This window comes from Ceratosolen solmsi, unplaced genomic scaffold (genome assembly GCF_000503995.2).
Source record: "Ceratosolen solmsi marchali unplaced genomic scaffold, CerSol_1.0 scaffold49, whole genome shotgun sequence".
NCBI lineage: Eukaryota > Metazoa > Arthropoda > Insecta > Hymenoptera > Agaonidae > Ceratosolen > Ceratosolen solmsi.
The window spans coordinates 1,119,399-1,136,277 of NW_011948450.1; the positions used below are offsets into that span (position 1 = coordinate 1,119,399).

At 26.8% G+C, this 16,879-nt stretch overlaps 1 protein-coding gene across 1 annotated transcript in view; it reads left to right on the top strand.

Moving 5' to 3' along the window:
• Nucleotides 1-2,516: 2,516 nt before the first annotated feature.
• LOC105366547 (long-chain-fatty-acid--CoA ligase 5) overlaps nt 2,517-16,879 on the top strand; it is a 36,458-nt gene continuing 22,095 nt past the window's right edge. The window contains exons 1-3 of the mRNA XM_011505038.1: nt 2,517-2,741; nt 12,524-12,647; nt 14,817-15,153. Coding sequence (XP_011503340.1) covers nt 2,670-2,741; nt 12,524-12,647; nt 14,817-15,153 — 533 coding nt within the window. The 5' untranslated portion in view covers nt 2,517-2,669. The remainder of the gene's footprint in view (nt 2,742-12,523; nt 12,648-14,816; nt 15,154-16,879) is intronic.

A 16,879-nucleotide genomic window follows, 5' to 3' on the forward strand; every position in this document is an offset into this window, starting at 1 on the left:
TACAATTGATACTTAACTACGTACAGTTAATACATAAAATTAGGACATATTAGTAATATAAAATAACAATGAAAAAAAATAGTAATAATATCTTTATGACTGGATTTCAATTTATAAACTGCAATATTAAAAATCTAATCCTAGTAAGATCATTAAATAAATAAATTAAATATTATTCATTAGTAAAACAAAATTTTAATAGTAAACTTATGAAAATTGTATTACTTAGTCAAGGATAAAAACAATGAATTATAAGGAAAAATATATGTAGAAAATATTCTTTATTTTAAGTAATCTACTAATAAAATTTATAATTATTTAAGTTATCTAAAACATCGCATTATAAATTTATATTAAAATAATTAAAATTCAAATTATATATTAAATTTAGATTTTAATAAATGACAAGTGAATACAAAAAAATATGTTTATATTTCTATACTTAATCTATTTATTAATAAATTTGAGATATATCATTTTTTTTAAATAGCATAAAAAATGTATGATATATATAATTATTTGTAATAATGAACAACAATTTGTATGTTCTTTTACATATGAATTAATCTAATTTTTCTTATGTATTTTTATTATTATTCTTTATGCGCGAAATATACTTTTTAAACATGATTGATGTTAATGATTAATGATTAATGATTAATTTAAAAGCCTCGGTCTATTGATAATGAATATCCAATAACGAAAAATGATTTTCTATTTTTTTTTTAAAGACTATAAATATTGTTTATTAATTTTCTATTCATCTATGTTTCTAGTTTTCAATCGTTTAAAAAATAATAAAATAGGATAATTTCTAGTGTGTTTTCACTTATCAAATATCTGCAAATATATGTTCTTCAACAATAGAGAGGTTCCCTACTCTAACTTTATAAATAAGTCAAATAAATCCCTTTTTCATTAATCAAACATTGCGTAAAATTTTAAACAATTTTTATGTTCAAATAATTTCATTAATTGAATGGAAAACTATTCAAACATTTCAAAATATGCTGTCAATCAATGTTTATTTATGTAATAATTCACACACACTTTTATTTAATGTACATTTGTTAATGTACACGTTAATTTACAGGCTTTCATAGGCATGGAATCAGAAACTTCCAACTAACACGAGAGTGTTTGAATAGCTATTATGGATGGGTATAGTTTCCACTATAGTCACCTTGTGTAACTATAAGACTTAGCCTCTGTGGCAATAGATAGATAAGAAATAGAAAACTAAGATAAAAAACTACAGAGATCACAGGGTACGTCCCATTCGAAAACAGAAAATATGATATAATGCCACAAAAAAAGTCAGACAAATTAGACCTGTTATTATTTTTTATAAGTATGAAGAGATCATCTATCAAAAATAATGAATTGCAAATATGAAAGCAGCGAAAAAATCTAAAATACATAATTAAAACATAATTAAATAACATAATGTTTTTATTGAATATATAAAAAATGTTAAATGAATATACGTCGGTCTAAAATCTATTATTATACATTCCAAATATTCAAAATAAAATAAATAAATTTAATTTATATTTTGATACTTTATCAAATTTACAACATATTAATGATTAGCGTAAAAATAATTTAATCATGTTAATAAAAAATAATATATTTTAAACACGTTAAATAAATTCAAAAATATTATACATTAATATTACAAGTTTCTTATATTTTTATTATATTAAAAGAATATTATTAAATTGTTTGTGTAATTTAAATTGATATATTTATATATTAATAAGAATTATTTAAATAACAATCTATTAGTTTAACATTAAATATATATTAATGATTAGTTTGATTAGTTTATCATCAGTATAATATTGTTTAATATCGTTTAAGAAATTTTCTATAAATTTATCAAACAGTATTTTGTAAACTTAGGTACTTTTATATACTATTATTCATTAATAAAAATATATGAAATGTATTAATTAATAAATAATAATTATTTATATATCGTTACTTATATCGATAAATGTTATTTAGTGAATACCAAAATATATTTTACAATTTAACAGAGGCATGATTATTTCATAGGCTAAATTTTCACAAGTTTACATTAATAAAGAAGATCGGTTTATATATGAAATATAATTAAGAGTAAACTGAGAATATAGGTATCAGATTATTAATAAGTCAAGTATTTTATATTTTTCAACCAAAATATCAAAGTTGTTAGATAAAATAAATAATTAAATTATACATTCTACGAAATAAAAATATATGTATTAATAAAATCCGGTACTATGATTAACCTTTGCAAAATATTTTATTTTAACATGTTTTATGTACAGTTTTTCAGCTTAAGGCATAACTTTAAACGAGCGTCATGTCATACAAAACTATATTTAAATATTCTCAAATTGTTTCAGATATATGCTCTGTGCTCTTATTGGATAGTATTCTTGGTATTAACGGTTTGTTGTACCCCACTCTTTAGATTTTAAGTAATACATCTCTAAAAATTTCTTGGCAATTAAAGCTTGAACCGTCAGCTTTACTCAATGAATTAGTAATAGAACGTGTGTGTAGCAACTGTTATTAAGATCCGTTGAAAAAGGAAAATTTTTATATAAATTTAAAAACATTTACTATATTATTTGTGAATATATTTCTTTTTAAAATATAATTTTACAAGATTAGAAATGCCAGGCTGTTTCTTTCATGAACCAATTCGCATACCAATTGATCGCAATGAACAATCGGATATACTCAAGGTTTTTATAATTTTAAATAAAGAAAATAAAATTCATTCATTTAATATCTTTGTATACCTTACACTAATTTAAATTATTATAATAAACTAATTAATTGGTAAATGCGAGTGAATAGGTATATTCCGTAACATTACAAAGTCTTTATGAAAATATCACAAAAATATAGTTTGCCTAAAGTACTTTATTTTATGTATTATTATAAAACAATTAGAAAATTTTTTATTTTGTTTTGTACAAAGATCCATTATTATAGAAAATACGTATATAATAAAATATTAATTTATTATTTGCAATAAATCTCAAACATCATTTCGTTCTTTATGTAAATGAATACTTCTCATTTCTTAAATATTATTTTATTGATTTTTAATAATTTAAGCGCGTTAATAAGCTTATGTCTAACACGTTTTAAAACATTTATCGATACTTTTGAATAATAATTAATAAATAAATTATTTAAAATAAAAACAATAAAAAACATGTACCTATACATATTAATAGATAGCCCGTAATATTTTCTTCTTTCAAAATATTTTTCAAATGATAAATGATGTTTTGAAATCTTCTTTCAGGAAAATAATAAATAAATATATAATTATGTAAGGAATAGTTATAATATTTAAGATAATTTCTTATATATATTAATAATATTTAAAGCCTATATTTTATAAATTCAGTACAACAAATATTATGATAATCTATTAATATATATTTATATATTCGTTTATTTATTAAATATTTTATATATAAAAATTTTTAATTATTTTATATTATTCAATTATTTTTATTTTAATACCTCTAATTAATCTATAATAATATATAACGTATTACACATAAAATAATCATATAATAAACCTTCTCTGTGAGTTTTTAAATAATTAATAATATTTAAGATTCGTGTAGTTTTATTCTATAATAATATTAAAATCTATATATGAATTTTTTTAAAACATATACTAAACTAAATTTATTTCAATTATATAATTAATAGTAAGAACAGAATAATTATATACTAATAAACATTTTTATGTATTAATTAGTGTATATTATATTATTGTTAATAATAATTTGTTGATATTATTAGAAAATAGATACTTAGTATTTACAAATATTCAATATATTATGTTTGATATACTAACACGTATAAGGAATATTTATTATATCTAAGCACTAGAAAAGCATGCTCTCATATATAAATATTGATTAAAATATAAGTGAAAAATATTTCTACTGATTTCGATTGATTTGTAGATGTTGGATTCTATTTGAGCTACAGCACACATAATATATATTTATTATCTGAATCTAGTTATTACTTTAGTATATATTTAATCGAATTGTAGAACTGACATTATACTTGGTAATAGCTAAATCCCAGATAATTCAACAAGTGGAGCTAAGATTAAATTACTAAGTATCTTTTTAAGTAATAAATGAATTTTTATTTTTTAAAATAATTCATAAATATAATGAAGACGTAATATATAATTTTAATTTATAAATATAGAACTTGATGGTTAGTTATTCAACAATTTAAATTTTGCTGACTTCTAAATACATTCAATCGTAACAAAATAGTTTTAATATCATAAAATGATGATCTAAAAAAATTTAATTATACAATCATATTGGGATAAAATTTCGTAAAATTAATAATTTTAAAATCAAGTCATCAATTTTGGAAATTTTTAAATGCCCTGTTCAATTAATTTTCTGAATTCACTATATTAAAAAATAAAATTATTAGTAAAACATTAAATAAAAATATGGAATAATGACATAATTTATATTAATTTTTTATTGGTTGTTAATGTATATACCAAAGTCTCTTAACGAAATTAATTTAATATAGAGAAAATATATGAATTTGAAGTATTGCCAATAACCGAAGTAATAAACGTATTTAATATAATTTGAAATTTAAATTTGTTACTTTATATCTATTGCAATAATCACATTAAATATATATATATATATACATGATATATTCAGCCCGAATAACTTAGTTGCTACAATACCATTGGGTAAAAAAAAACCTTATATTTATAGTTTAGCTATCGACGACTACATTATTCTTTGATTTATTTTTACTATCAAAATATTATTTATAAATTCTCACACTTCTATAAAAATTACTAAAAATATTTGTAAAACATACAATATTAAATAAAAAAATTACATATAAATTATTGTACAATATACGTTCGAGATTGCGAGAAAAGTTTCTTGCCACGACTTCCCACGGTCGTTGGACATTCGAGACGTTCTGGTAAACTGGAAAACTTCAGTGAATAGTTACCTTATTTATTCTTGCTTATCTAAAAACGTGCTCATGCTTTTCCGGTGCAGTTAAACTTGTTGTTGTTTACTGCCAAGAAGACGTAAATTCTGAAAGAGTATCAAATATACGTAAGCTATTGAGTACAAACATTTCCTAAATTTCAATGCAATCCAAAACCCCGCACGTGCGACAACAAGCAATAGGCGTACGTGCGCACTCGGCTTTTTAAGACAATGCTTGCATTGTTCCTAATTACGCCGCATCTTATCGATCGCATTGGAGAATCGACCACGCCCTAGAGGACCCTTCATCTAGTCAAGTCCCAGAGAAGGGAGAAGCAACCCGGGAGAGGCGGCCAAAAGTAAAGTCTCCCCACATTCCGACACTTTCCCGATGAGAATATTCGGGACTGAGCCCGGAAGGAAGTGGAAATGAACGCGTGCATAATTGATCGTGCTGCCCAAGGTCAACTTTTGATTGGATGCCGGAAAGAAGAAGGGGTCCCAAGTGGAAGGGTGTCAGTGAACTATTTAAGAAGGACAATGAAATGTACCACCACTTATTCTTCTCCTTATTCTTATTGAACAGATAAGTCACGACTTACTCTCATGGTGGAGGACCAGAGACAAAGTCGTTCAGCTGAGTCATGTAAACTGTCTTTCTACGACTGCGATTCAATATACAGTTATTGTTGGTCTCATCAAACTCTGATAGTATATGTAGTAGATTCTTGTCATCTCAGCAAGGAGACAAGAAAGAAGTTAAGAGCTGCAATTATTGGAAGGGAACTTCTCATCAAGCCTGTGAAGAAGAACTGGGAGCATCACACTACAACTGCAAGTAAGTCCTGACTGTTACTGTTGATTCTTCATCTCACGACTTACTCTGAAAACGGACAGCCGGTAGTCCGACTACAGAAGTTTCCCGCGAATGCTCATGAAGCAAGACTACCTGTTGACGCCACACAGTGGCTTTTTATTTCCTCTAACGATTAGCTGTTGACACCACACAGTGGCTTTTTTACTTCATCTGAAGACCAGCTGTTGACGTCACACTGATGGCGCACAGTTTCTCTAACCTCTATCTTAGGCACGTGCTCACTTACACGGCCCATTATTCAGAGGCAACTGTAACACACGTTGAATTGAAACACGACAAGATTATAGTGTTCGGTCAGAGAACAACAACGATCATAACCTCTCAAGTGATAATATTCAATAGATTATAACCTATTTCTTTTCACAGTAAATCATAATCTCACCAAGTGCATCCAGAGAATAAGAAATTGACCATCCTCTGGTTCTCCAATAAAAATATATCACAACGCCTCAAGATTATTAAGAAATAAAAAGGTCATTTGTAATCTCATCACGATTAATCATCCCAACTTGGAATTAAATTGAAATAAATGGAATAAATAGTAATAAAAATTATATGTGTTGCTTATTGAATCAGTGCATTAACCTTTCACTTGCCCGCGCATTCTCCCACGCAACATGGAGTGGTTTTTTCTAAGTTAATTCTACATGATTGGCTGACGAGTTCATTAGTGGAATTAATTTTTTGAACAATATAAAAAATAAATACAATCGTATCTATATACTATTTACTTGTAAGGAGTTCAATATTTGAGTTATAATTATAATGTATCAGATTAAAATAACATATTTATACAATTGTTAAATTATGTTAAAAAAACTTCGCTAAGAATGTTCTATATTTTTAAAATGGTACTTTAAATTAAAAAATATTCAACCGATTTTAATTTGCATATCTTCACCTGCATAAGCCCACCACAGAGAGATATTATTTATTTCACAAATATGGTTATTTATTAAAAGAAGAAATGACAGTGCACAAAATGCAACTCGTCGTTCCGACTCGTTTTATCAAGGTCGGTTCGACGGATACAATTAGATGCCGATGACAACTCAGAGACCACGGGTGTTGTGCGGTAGCGATGACAGGTCACAAGTGGAATGGATATTATAATAATACAATAAAGATATGGTTGAAGTATGCTATTTATTCTGTTATTTATTAATGACAAGGTAGACTAGTATTACTATTATTACTTGTAGAACTAAATTCTTGGATTGAAGTGATGCGTTGCGGAGACAACTGAGACAACTGCGGAGACAAGTTTCGCTCGTCGACACTAGCGCCTTTTGAACGAGCACGTGTGCGGTTAGGGTTATGAATGCAGCTTTATGATTGAAAGATATTGCAAAGTGGCGCGAAACTGGATTGTCGACACTTGCGCTGGGTTTTGCTTACTTTCGTAAGCTTCCGATTGAACTAAGGTGAGGGTTACTAAAATGAGACGCCCCTCGTGGGCGCAAAACTTGACGACGCGTACTGGAATTTATTCCGCACTGTCGTTTTAAGAGTAGCTTCCTCGTTCTTAGTCCATGTCGATGTAATACTCTGAATCTCAATATATATGTATTATTGTAGTAGATACTACTTACAAAGACTAATCGTTGACTCGTCATCAGACTCTGATATGCGGATTGTCGTAGCTCCCTTGGAACAAGTAACGACGGTTTCTCGAACTGCGTTAGTGGACATGCGGGTTTATATCATAGTTCTTCCGGGGCAGTAACTACTGTTCCAGTAACAGCGTTAATGGACAATCCGAAGAAGTGTAAGTCGTTCCCGTAACACCGTTAAATGGACTTTCACTAAACTTAACTGAGTATGAAATGTCTCAAGGGTTTAATATTGAAAGAGTATTTCTAAAAGAAAGATATCAAAATACTAATAAGCAATAGATATAAAAAAACTGAGAGACACTTCGGAAAGAGTAATATCACTAGAGTACTACTAAAGAAAAACAATCAAGAGTAAATATCACGAGTGTTAAGTATCAAGAGTTAAGTATCAAGAGTAAATGAGTATTGAAAATTGCGCCCCTTAAATACATTTGCTGACCATGAATTTTACTTGAACCCCTTCCCTTATTTTCTATCCAATCAGAGACTCCTCCCTTATAGTGCAAGGGCAGCGCCTCTTTTGGCTTCGGAGTTAATTAAGGGCCTAGTCGTCTCTGGGTCTTCATGATGAGCAGATCTCTCGTTGCTGCTGCCGCATGCGAGAGCATGTTGGCAGCGGAAAGGGGGGGCATCGCTGACACATCTGGTGACAGCATTGCAACTTGTAGACAGCGGGAAGGGGAAGGAAGGTCCGCTTGCAGTAATGCTTGATGTGTTGCCGAGCGGAACAAAAATGCAGATGTCAAAACTATAGGTTTTCCCGTGTTTATGGTATTGTTTTTCCAGATATTTTATGACGCTAGTGCTTAATAATTTTGAGCAACCGAAGATTTTTAATCCAAATAGAAATTTTACGATGTTACTTGCCAGATGTTTTACTGCACTAACAAAAAGAAAAAATGTTCTCGCATTCTCGAATAGACAGGAATTATCATAGTGTTCAGGATTGTAGCACTTTTCAAGAAAATTAATTCTCCGAAATTTGTAATCGTTCTAGATCACGAAATCATAAACATTGACTCTGAAATTCTCGATCATTTTAAATCCTTTGCTTGCGAACGTTCTGTAATGTTTATCTAGTTTTCGCATAGCAACGTCGTTTTGAATTCTACAAAATTTGTAGATCCTTATTTTTCTAGAGTTTTCGACAATGCTAAAGTTTTAATGTCTGACCTATGCATTGCTGCCAGCTGAGTAATCTGCCGTGCGCATATTTAATGGAAACACGCGACAAGCCTATCCCTCTCAGTGAACTTCTCTCAGTGAAGATACGGATCACGGTTTGTCTTGGCAGGACCGCAATTGAAAGTCGCTATCAATCAGCAGAACCGCCACGGAACGAAAAAGCCTACATTTTCGTGTGTGTATTTAACAGGCCTGTAGGCGCTTATTGTAATAACATCATTCAAACAGACTTCACATCTATGAGTAAGTTAGTCAGTTACGTCAACAGTCAAACCATTATAATCAATACACGGTCAATTCTCAAGTGCGCAATCATTGAAAGTAGTCAAGTGTGTTGACTGCTTTATAAGAACGTATACAAGTACAAGAAGCGCAAAATCTGGGTATTTGCTTGGCGCACTTGGTTGAGTCAATTAGGAGGAGACACGTTGAACCGCAAGATGCCACCACACTTATTTCTGTAATCAGAGCTGTACTCCGGATGAGACACTGAACCTTCTGTACGATGCCATTGAAATCGGAGTTGTACTCCGGATTGAGGCGCTGCACCTTTTATACGCCGCCATTGTAATCGGTCTATTCTCCGGATTAAGGAGACAATGCCCACTGCATTTCGATAAGTGCCACAAAGTACTGCCAAATATACTAAGGTATTGAATCATTATATTTGTCATGAAGAGGAGATTCGTACCTAAACTACCATACGTGACACTATACAAGGAGTGTCAAGGATTTACGCCCTTGCACTTCTCAGTGTAGTAATTTGAACCAAGCGCACTACACCAAGAGGACCTGGATATTTACAACCTCCAACCTCGACTTGCAGTGCATGCTAATTCCACGGAGAAATTCACTAAGAAGCGGTAAATTATCAACGATTCTCACGACCACCGTATAATCATAATTGTGTGTTTGTAATTAAAAATTCAATAAATAGAACAAAAAGCAATTGTGTTGATTACTGAATTGAAGCATTAACCTGTCACTTATTCACACTCTTCCACCAGTAAAATGGTGGATATGGTCTAATCCAACCATCTTGATCTTTCGACCACGGGATAACTGGACTTCCGAACACATATATATATAAAAACATTTATTAATGAAACTTTTTTTAAATTAAGAAATTAATTGTACAAATGTTAGAATTTGAGGAACAAATGAAAGTCCACTTAGAATATAATTTGAATAGGTTAAAAATCTTATAAATTAAATTTGTCAGTATAAAAAGTTCAATTAATTAAAGAATTCAGTATTAAATTATAAAAATTAATATCTGTAAGTCGAAAAAAATCTTGCAAATTTTTGTATTTTATATTTAAATATTTATAATATACTTTTATTAATTTTATTAATTTTAGTATAAATTTTTTATTTATTCCAAACATATATCCTCATAATTAATTTAGAATAGCAAAATGTTAAAAATATTAATTAATAGTATATTTGTTCGATAATTGAGGTTTTTTGTCGTTCGAATCGCCAATTCAATTGTTCAGTGGATTAGTCTCTCGCCCTAGTGATTAGTAGGGAATACGCATGTGCAAGGGCAGAAGACATGTACAGTATGCAATTTTGATTTAAGATACCGGTTTATTCTGGCTATTAATAGTTACAATATTGTAGTTTGATGATTCCTGATAGTGACAGAGAGAGAGAGAGGGAATTATTCTATTTCAATGGTGAGGTTGCTTCTTCGGAATGCTGGCAATGTCGTTGATGTTATAGAAATTGTAATGAATGTTGCTTTGTTTCTATGCTGACGTTGAAGGGATCAGTATGAGCAATCGACCATGCTCATTAATGAGCATGAGAGGATGGAAATGTCAGTTTGCAGTCCTTAACATCTTCAAAAGGGGGGAGCATATTAATACCTCTGTGGTATTTATTATGTAAATTCGACTATACTCCAACGGGAGTATGGGAATGTTGTAGCTAATTCGGACTGGAGAAGTGAACGAGCGTCCTCTCCAGTAAAGGCACTGAGAAAGCGTAACTGGACTCCAAGGACAGCGCGGAAAGACGAAGTATTAAGAGGCTATAGCCGACTATTTTAGGAACAGCAGTCTGCCATAAATTGACTTTACTCCAAGGGAAGTGCGAAGGGACGTAACTGTGCTCCAAGGGGAGTGCGAAAAGACGTAGCTGTGCTCCAAGATTTTGTTACTTACATGGCAGACTCTGTGTGAACGTGGTTTGAGCGTGGATGATTACCTTGTACGAGTAATTATTAAATGGTACCTTATAAATTACCGACAATGCATGCTGGTGACTGCTTGGCTTGGTGCACTTAGTTGTTATGTGTATTATGGCTTCACTGTAGAATGACTAACCCTTTATTGTAAATATTGGTAGAATTTAATTATTGTGTATTTCTGCTTGCTAGGCATGCGGCTGAACTTCATAATTGCGAGTTATAACTTATATTGATTGATTGAGAAAATACGGTGCGCGATAACAGATGAGTGAACAATACGTGATAGTACAGTGAGCCCGGTGCGCGATGACTGAGTAGATGGTAAAATCACAGTAAGCCCGGAGCGTGAAGACTGAGTAGATGGTACAAGCACAGTGGGCCCGCTGCGTGATGAGCTGCTCTTAAATATTCGGGTAGCAACTTGCGATGCTGGCAACAGCGCTTGGGCTTGTTAATGACGTCAGAAAACTGAGCTCCAGAATATTCGAGAAGTGCCGAAGGACACTGCCTTAGAAGGTTCGAGAATTTTCATCGACGTTGCTATGCGAAAATATTGTAGTACATTTGAAAATTAAGGCGTAGATAATTACTGTTTACAAACATGACCGTCCGAGAGCTTGTAATTTCCCCAACTTTTAAATTCTTCGAAGTTGCTCCAATCTCGAACAATAGTATAACGATGAAAGAAACAATTGCATTATGATAAGTAATCGTGTAGTTTACTATAGTGTAATATTTATATATGTATAAGTATATGGGTGTATATAAAGTATAAATACATGGATTAGGCTAGTAATAAATAACAATGTTGACACTTAGTATGACACTGATTATTTTTTTCTACTTTTTGTTTGGCTTGATTACAAGCTAAAATAATATTATATTGTAATATTATCGATAAAAACTGTAATAAAATAATTGTTTCTTCGAAATATGTAATTTTTTCTATTTATATTTTCTATTTATATTTTATTATTATCTATCTGAAATTTTCCCAATCGGAGTTGTTAACAAAGTAATAGAATATGAATGTGAATTTAAACTCCGAAGTTTATAAAAAATGGACTCAATATTCATTACTGATAAATGAAAGGAAAAGGCTGAGTACACATTGAATGCAAATTTTTAATTGTAAACAAATATGAGTAAAATACTATCAAAATGAAATCCTCTCTAATTTGTAAATTTACTTTTAAGTATTTTAAAAAATTATAAATTTTTAATTTATATTTTATTAATAAGTTCTATAAAATATTAAATATTCAAAATCAATAATAATAGAAATATATGTATAAATATAAACAAAATTTTAATATACTCTAAGTTATTTATATTTTACTTTTGAAATAAGAAATAATAATAAATCGTCAAATTTTACATAATAAAAAATTCTAAAGATTCGAATTTACATACCTACTGTAATAAATTCTCAACTTAGTATAAATTTTAAATATATCAAAAATATTAGATTATATTAAAATATAAAATACAAACATTTTCAGAAAAATGTATTGAAATTAATCTATTGTTTACTACTTATTTATGAAATGGATGTTACAAAACAGTTTCATGAATTCAACATTGAAAATTAAAAAAATTGATTTAATTTTTTAATAAATTTTAGGGTTCTCAACTAATAAGAGTTTCAAAGTTTTATAACGAAAGTAAAAATGGAAAATTTATAAGTTTTATTCATGAAGATACACGGACATTATATGATGCTTTTCGAAAAGGTGCGAAAGAATCCAGTAAGTAATAATATTTTACATTTACTAGATATTTAAAAAATGTTTGAAGAAATAAAATACTATCTAATGTGCTATGGAATATTATTAGAAAATAATATTCATCTCACATACATAATGTACAACAATATATATAATTTATTATATTCATATTACAAGTCTTAAGATAATGATTAATTTGATATTATTTTAATAACAATCCTATTTTAATAAGAAAAAAATAACTCAACCCACAAAGAAAAATAAAGAAAAATTCAATATATAATGATTATATTATATATAAATATAATTATATATATATATATATATATATATATTGAATCAAAATATATACAATGAAGATTTCAATATTTAAAGCTTAATGTATTTTTAATAAGTGTTTTAATTATTTTATTTAAAAATGTTTTTTGATTATGATAGTGGAGTTTGAATTGATTCAAACTTCAAATTGATTATGAAAATGTTAATAGATGAATAGCAATTATTAATGCATTTAAACATAAAATCTAACTTAAGCAGATGAACAGTTATTTTTATTTATTAGTTAGTTTCTTGTTAAAATTTTAATTAACCAAGCTAAATGTTGATGTGCAATGTCAATTCATTAATGTAAAGCAAAGTAAACTAATTTAAAATAGAGTAAAACATATTTTATAAAAGAATATTTTAAGTAAATTTCAATCTATTTTTATTAATTTGCTTATATTTGTATATGAATATTACAAGGGGTATGATAAAATAAAAAATTGGCATCAATAAAGGAAAAATACTATATACCAATTTCATACAAAAAGTAGAATAAAGTTATTACTAAAAATAATTTAATACACAAATTAATAATAAAATTTACGCTCTAGTAATTGCATCTTAAATTTCGTATATTACTCGTACGAATTGAATTTTTATAAGAAAGAAAAATCTATATTATATATAATTTGAGTGTTATTTATGAATTTGAACTTCATTATGTTTATCATTTTTTAAATATATCTATTAAATATAGTACGCTAAATTCGATTGAATTTATCAATCTAATATAGATATATACTCGCTAACGTACCGCTTTGAATAAATTATAAGAGTATAAAAAATACAACGAAAAAATTCAAATTTCAACTTATTTCGTAAAACTTACGAAACGGCTTATAAGTATTCTTAATATACATGAACATCTTATTTAGTAAATAACTTAAAATTCATAACTTTATTTTGAAATTAATATTTAAAAAAAAAAGTTATTTATATGCTACTATCCGACTCCTGCATACATTATTTATATAATTATCTTTATGTATATCTACACGTAAATGTATTATCTATATCATTTTGTTATAATTAATTATATAGAAAAAACAAAAATAATATTGTCAATGAAAGGAAAATATTAACTATAAATATATTTTTATGTATAAAAATACATAATTGGTGGTGACCTTATAAGAAACCAAAGTCATTTTCAACTCTTAGGTACAATATTTAAATGTAGATATATGCATTTGTTTAATTATTCTAAGTACCTAAAAGAATTATAAACAAATAAATATTAAATTTCTTATAATTATCACATAATATAATTAATATAATGACAATTGTGAATAAATATAAAATTGATGGAAAAATAAAAATATAATAATAATAATAAATTAATAAAACATATTAAGATTAATAATTTTTCTACGTTTATAAAATTACTTTTAATAACAAATTATAATAATATTTATCTATAACAATAATAAAAAATATCAATAGGAATGGAACAGTAAATTACTAACATTGCAATTACTGAGAATAAAAATATTTAGAATATATTAAATAAAACTAATATTTTTCATTATTTTATGTGTAATATAAATATTAATATTGTGTAATATATGTAATAATAATAAAATAAATAATGTATAATATAAATAAAAATGTAATAAAATATTGAACAATTAGTTTATTCATAATAGAATCAATTATAGTTAATAATAATAATTAATCTTTGATTAATAAATAGAATAAGATTTCTTCTCTTTTGAATATTAATTTCGGAAATCTAAGAATGAATAATTTTGAGACCATATTATTGTTGATGCTGGTGTTAATATTATTATATTATTATTATATGTGTAATCGTACAGTATTTCTTATTTGATAATTAAAAATAAATGTCTTTATTGACATTTACAGATAATGGTCCCTGCCTTGGATGGCGCGATGGACCTCTTCAATCGTATCATTGGTTACATTATAATGAAACCCTTTTAAGAGCAAAAAATTTGGGATCTGGTCTCGTTTCATGCGGTTTACAACCATGTGCTCAAACTCTAATTGGTCTTTACAGTCAAAATTGCCCTGAGTGGATATTAACGGAACAAGCTTGCTATACATATTCGCTTGTAGTCGTACCTTTGTATGATACTTTAGGACCAGATGCATGCGCATATATTATAAATCAAGCTGATATAAATTTGGTTGTATGTGAAAATGATCAAAAATGCAATTTGCTTTTGGACAAAGCACCAAGGTAATATTTATTTACATATAATATTTTCTATTATTTATAAATTGTCAATGTATTCGTACTTTTAATTATTTACAGTTTGTTGAAAGTTATATTAATTTAATAAGAAAATGAATTGTGTTTTATGAATTATATAAATCATAATATCACACTCATATATACAATAAAATTCTTAGCTTTAAAATAATTTAATATAATTTATCTAACATATATAAATATACATAAATATAAAACTTTTTACATGTAAACAGGTATTGAAAGAAATTATGCAATAAAAAATTTATTTTCAAAATATTATATTATCAAAGCTATAACTAAATCTATAACTAAATAATACTATAATAATAATAAATAATAATAATACTATAACTAAATTTAAGAAGTTAAAAAATTTAATTTTGTATAATGGAGATTTTTCTTGAGAATATTATATGAATGACTTAACAAATGTAAATTAACTTTGAAAAAATTATTTTTACACATTTATATTGAAGCTGAAAATATTAAAAAATTATTGTTATGAATTTATTTCAAATTAATATATTAATTATTTAAGTGTTAGAGTAATAAATTATATATTATTCAACAAGTACAATAGTTCTTTCATTATTCTACAAATTACAGTATATTGTTTTATTTAAATATTGAATACATCGAATTCTGTTCAGAGAAAAAATAATTAATTGTTAAAAAATAATGATATTTATTTTTATTTAATGAACGAAATACTTTATTATCAAGGCAACAGTACTATAGTCAGATGCATTTACAATTAAGTATTTATTTATATGTATGCTTTGAAGTTTTGATTTAAATTGATTACTATTGATTATAACATTACAAATTTTGGCAACTATTTGTAATGAGTCAGACACCTAAATACTCGAACTTAATAAAAACAACAAATACAAAGTAATAAAAGAGTTTGCTAACTAGTACAAATTATGATCAATTATTTAATTTAAATGAAGTTTCATTGAGTAAAATATAAAAATTAATTATTATAATTAATTATAGAAAATAATCTAAACAAACTCATGAATATAACATAATTTTAGGGAGAAAAAAGAAACAAATATATGGAATAAAAATATATATTCCGTAATCATTCTAATGTATTTTTACTATATATTTAAGCTTATAGACATATTTTTTACAGCTATTGAATACATTTAAAGTGATATCGTATCGTACATAATCATTATAAGAAGAAGGAGCTACAAATTATATATTTTAAATAAGTATTTTATGACATACTTTCCTTGAAAGTTATATGAAATTATTTTCCATTTCCTTAAAAATTCATTAGAAGTAGTTTCTATTTCTTAAACCAGAATTAAAATCCATTTTATTAAGAGACCGAAGCAAAGGCTAAAAAATATAATTTTATATAATGGTTAAAAATATATGAATGTTTACCATACTTTAACTATATAATATTATACCTATTGAAACAAAAATACAAACTTTCACTTATATGAAGATCTTCGACTAATTGATCTATGAATAAGTTCTGGAACTAATTTTTTTATTCAATTTTAAATTTTAAAAAAGAGGGTAAACAAAAATTATAATTGTGTATATAATATTCTTGCACAAATTGAAATATGAATCTATAGGATTTAGTTATATTTAACTTTATCGTCAGTCTGTAGCAATTTTGATCCTTGTGATGTTTGTAAATAAATAGTACCAAGAAATATATAAAAACATAATAGATAACAACAAA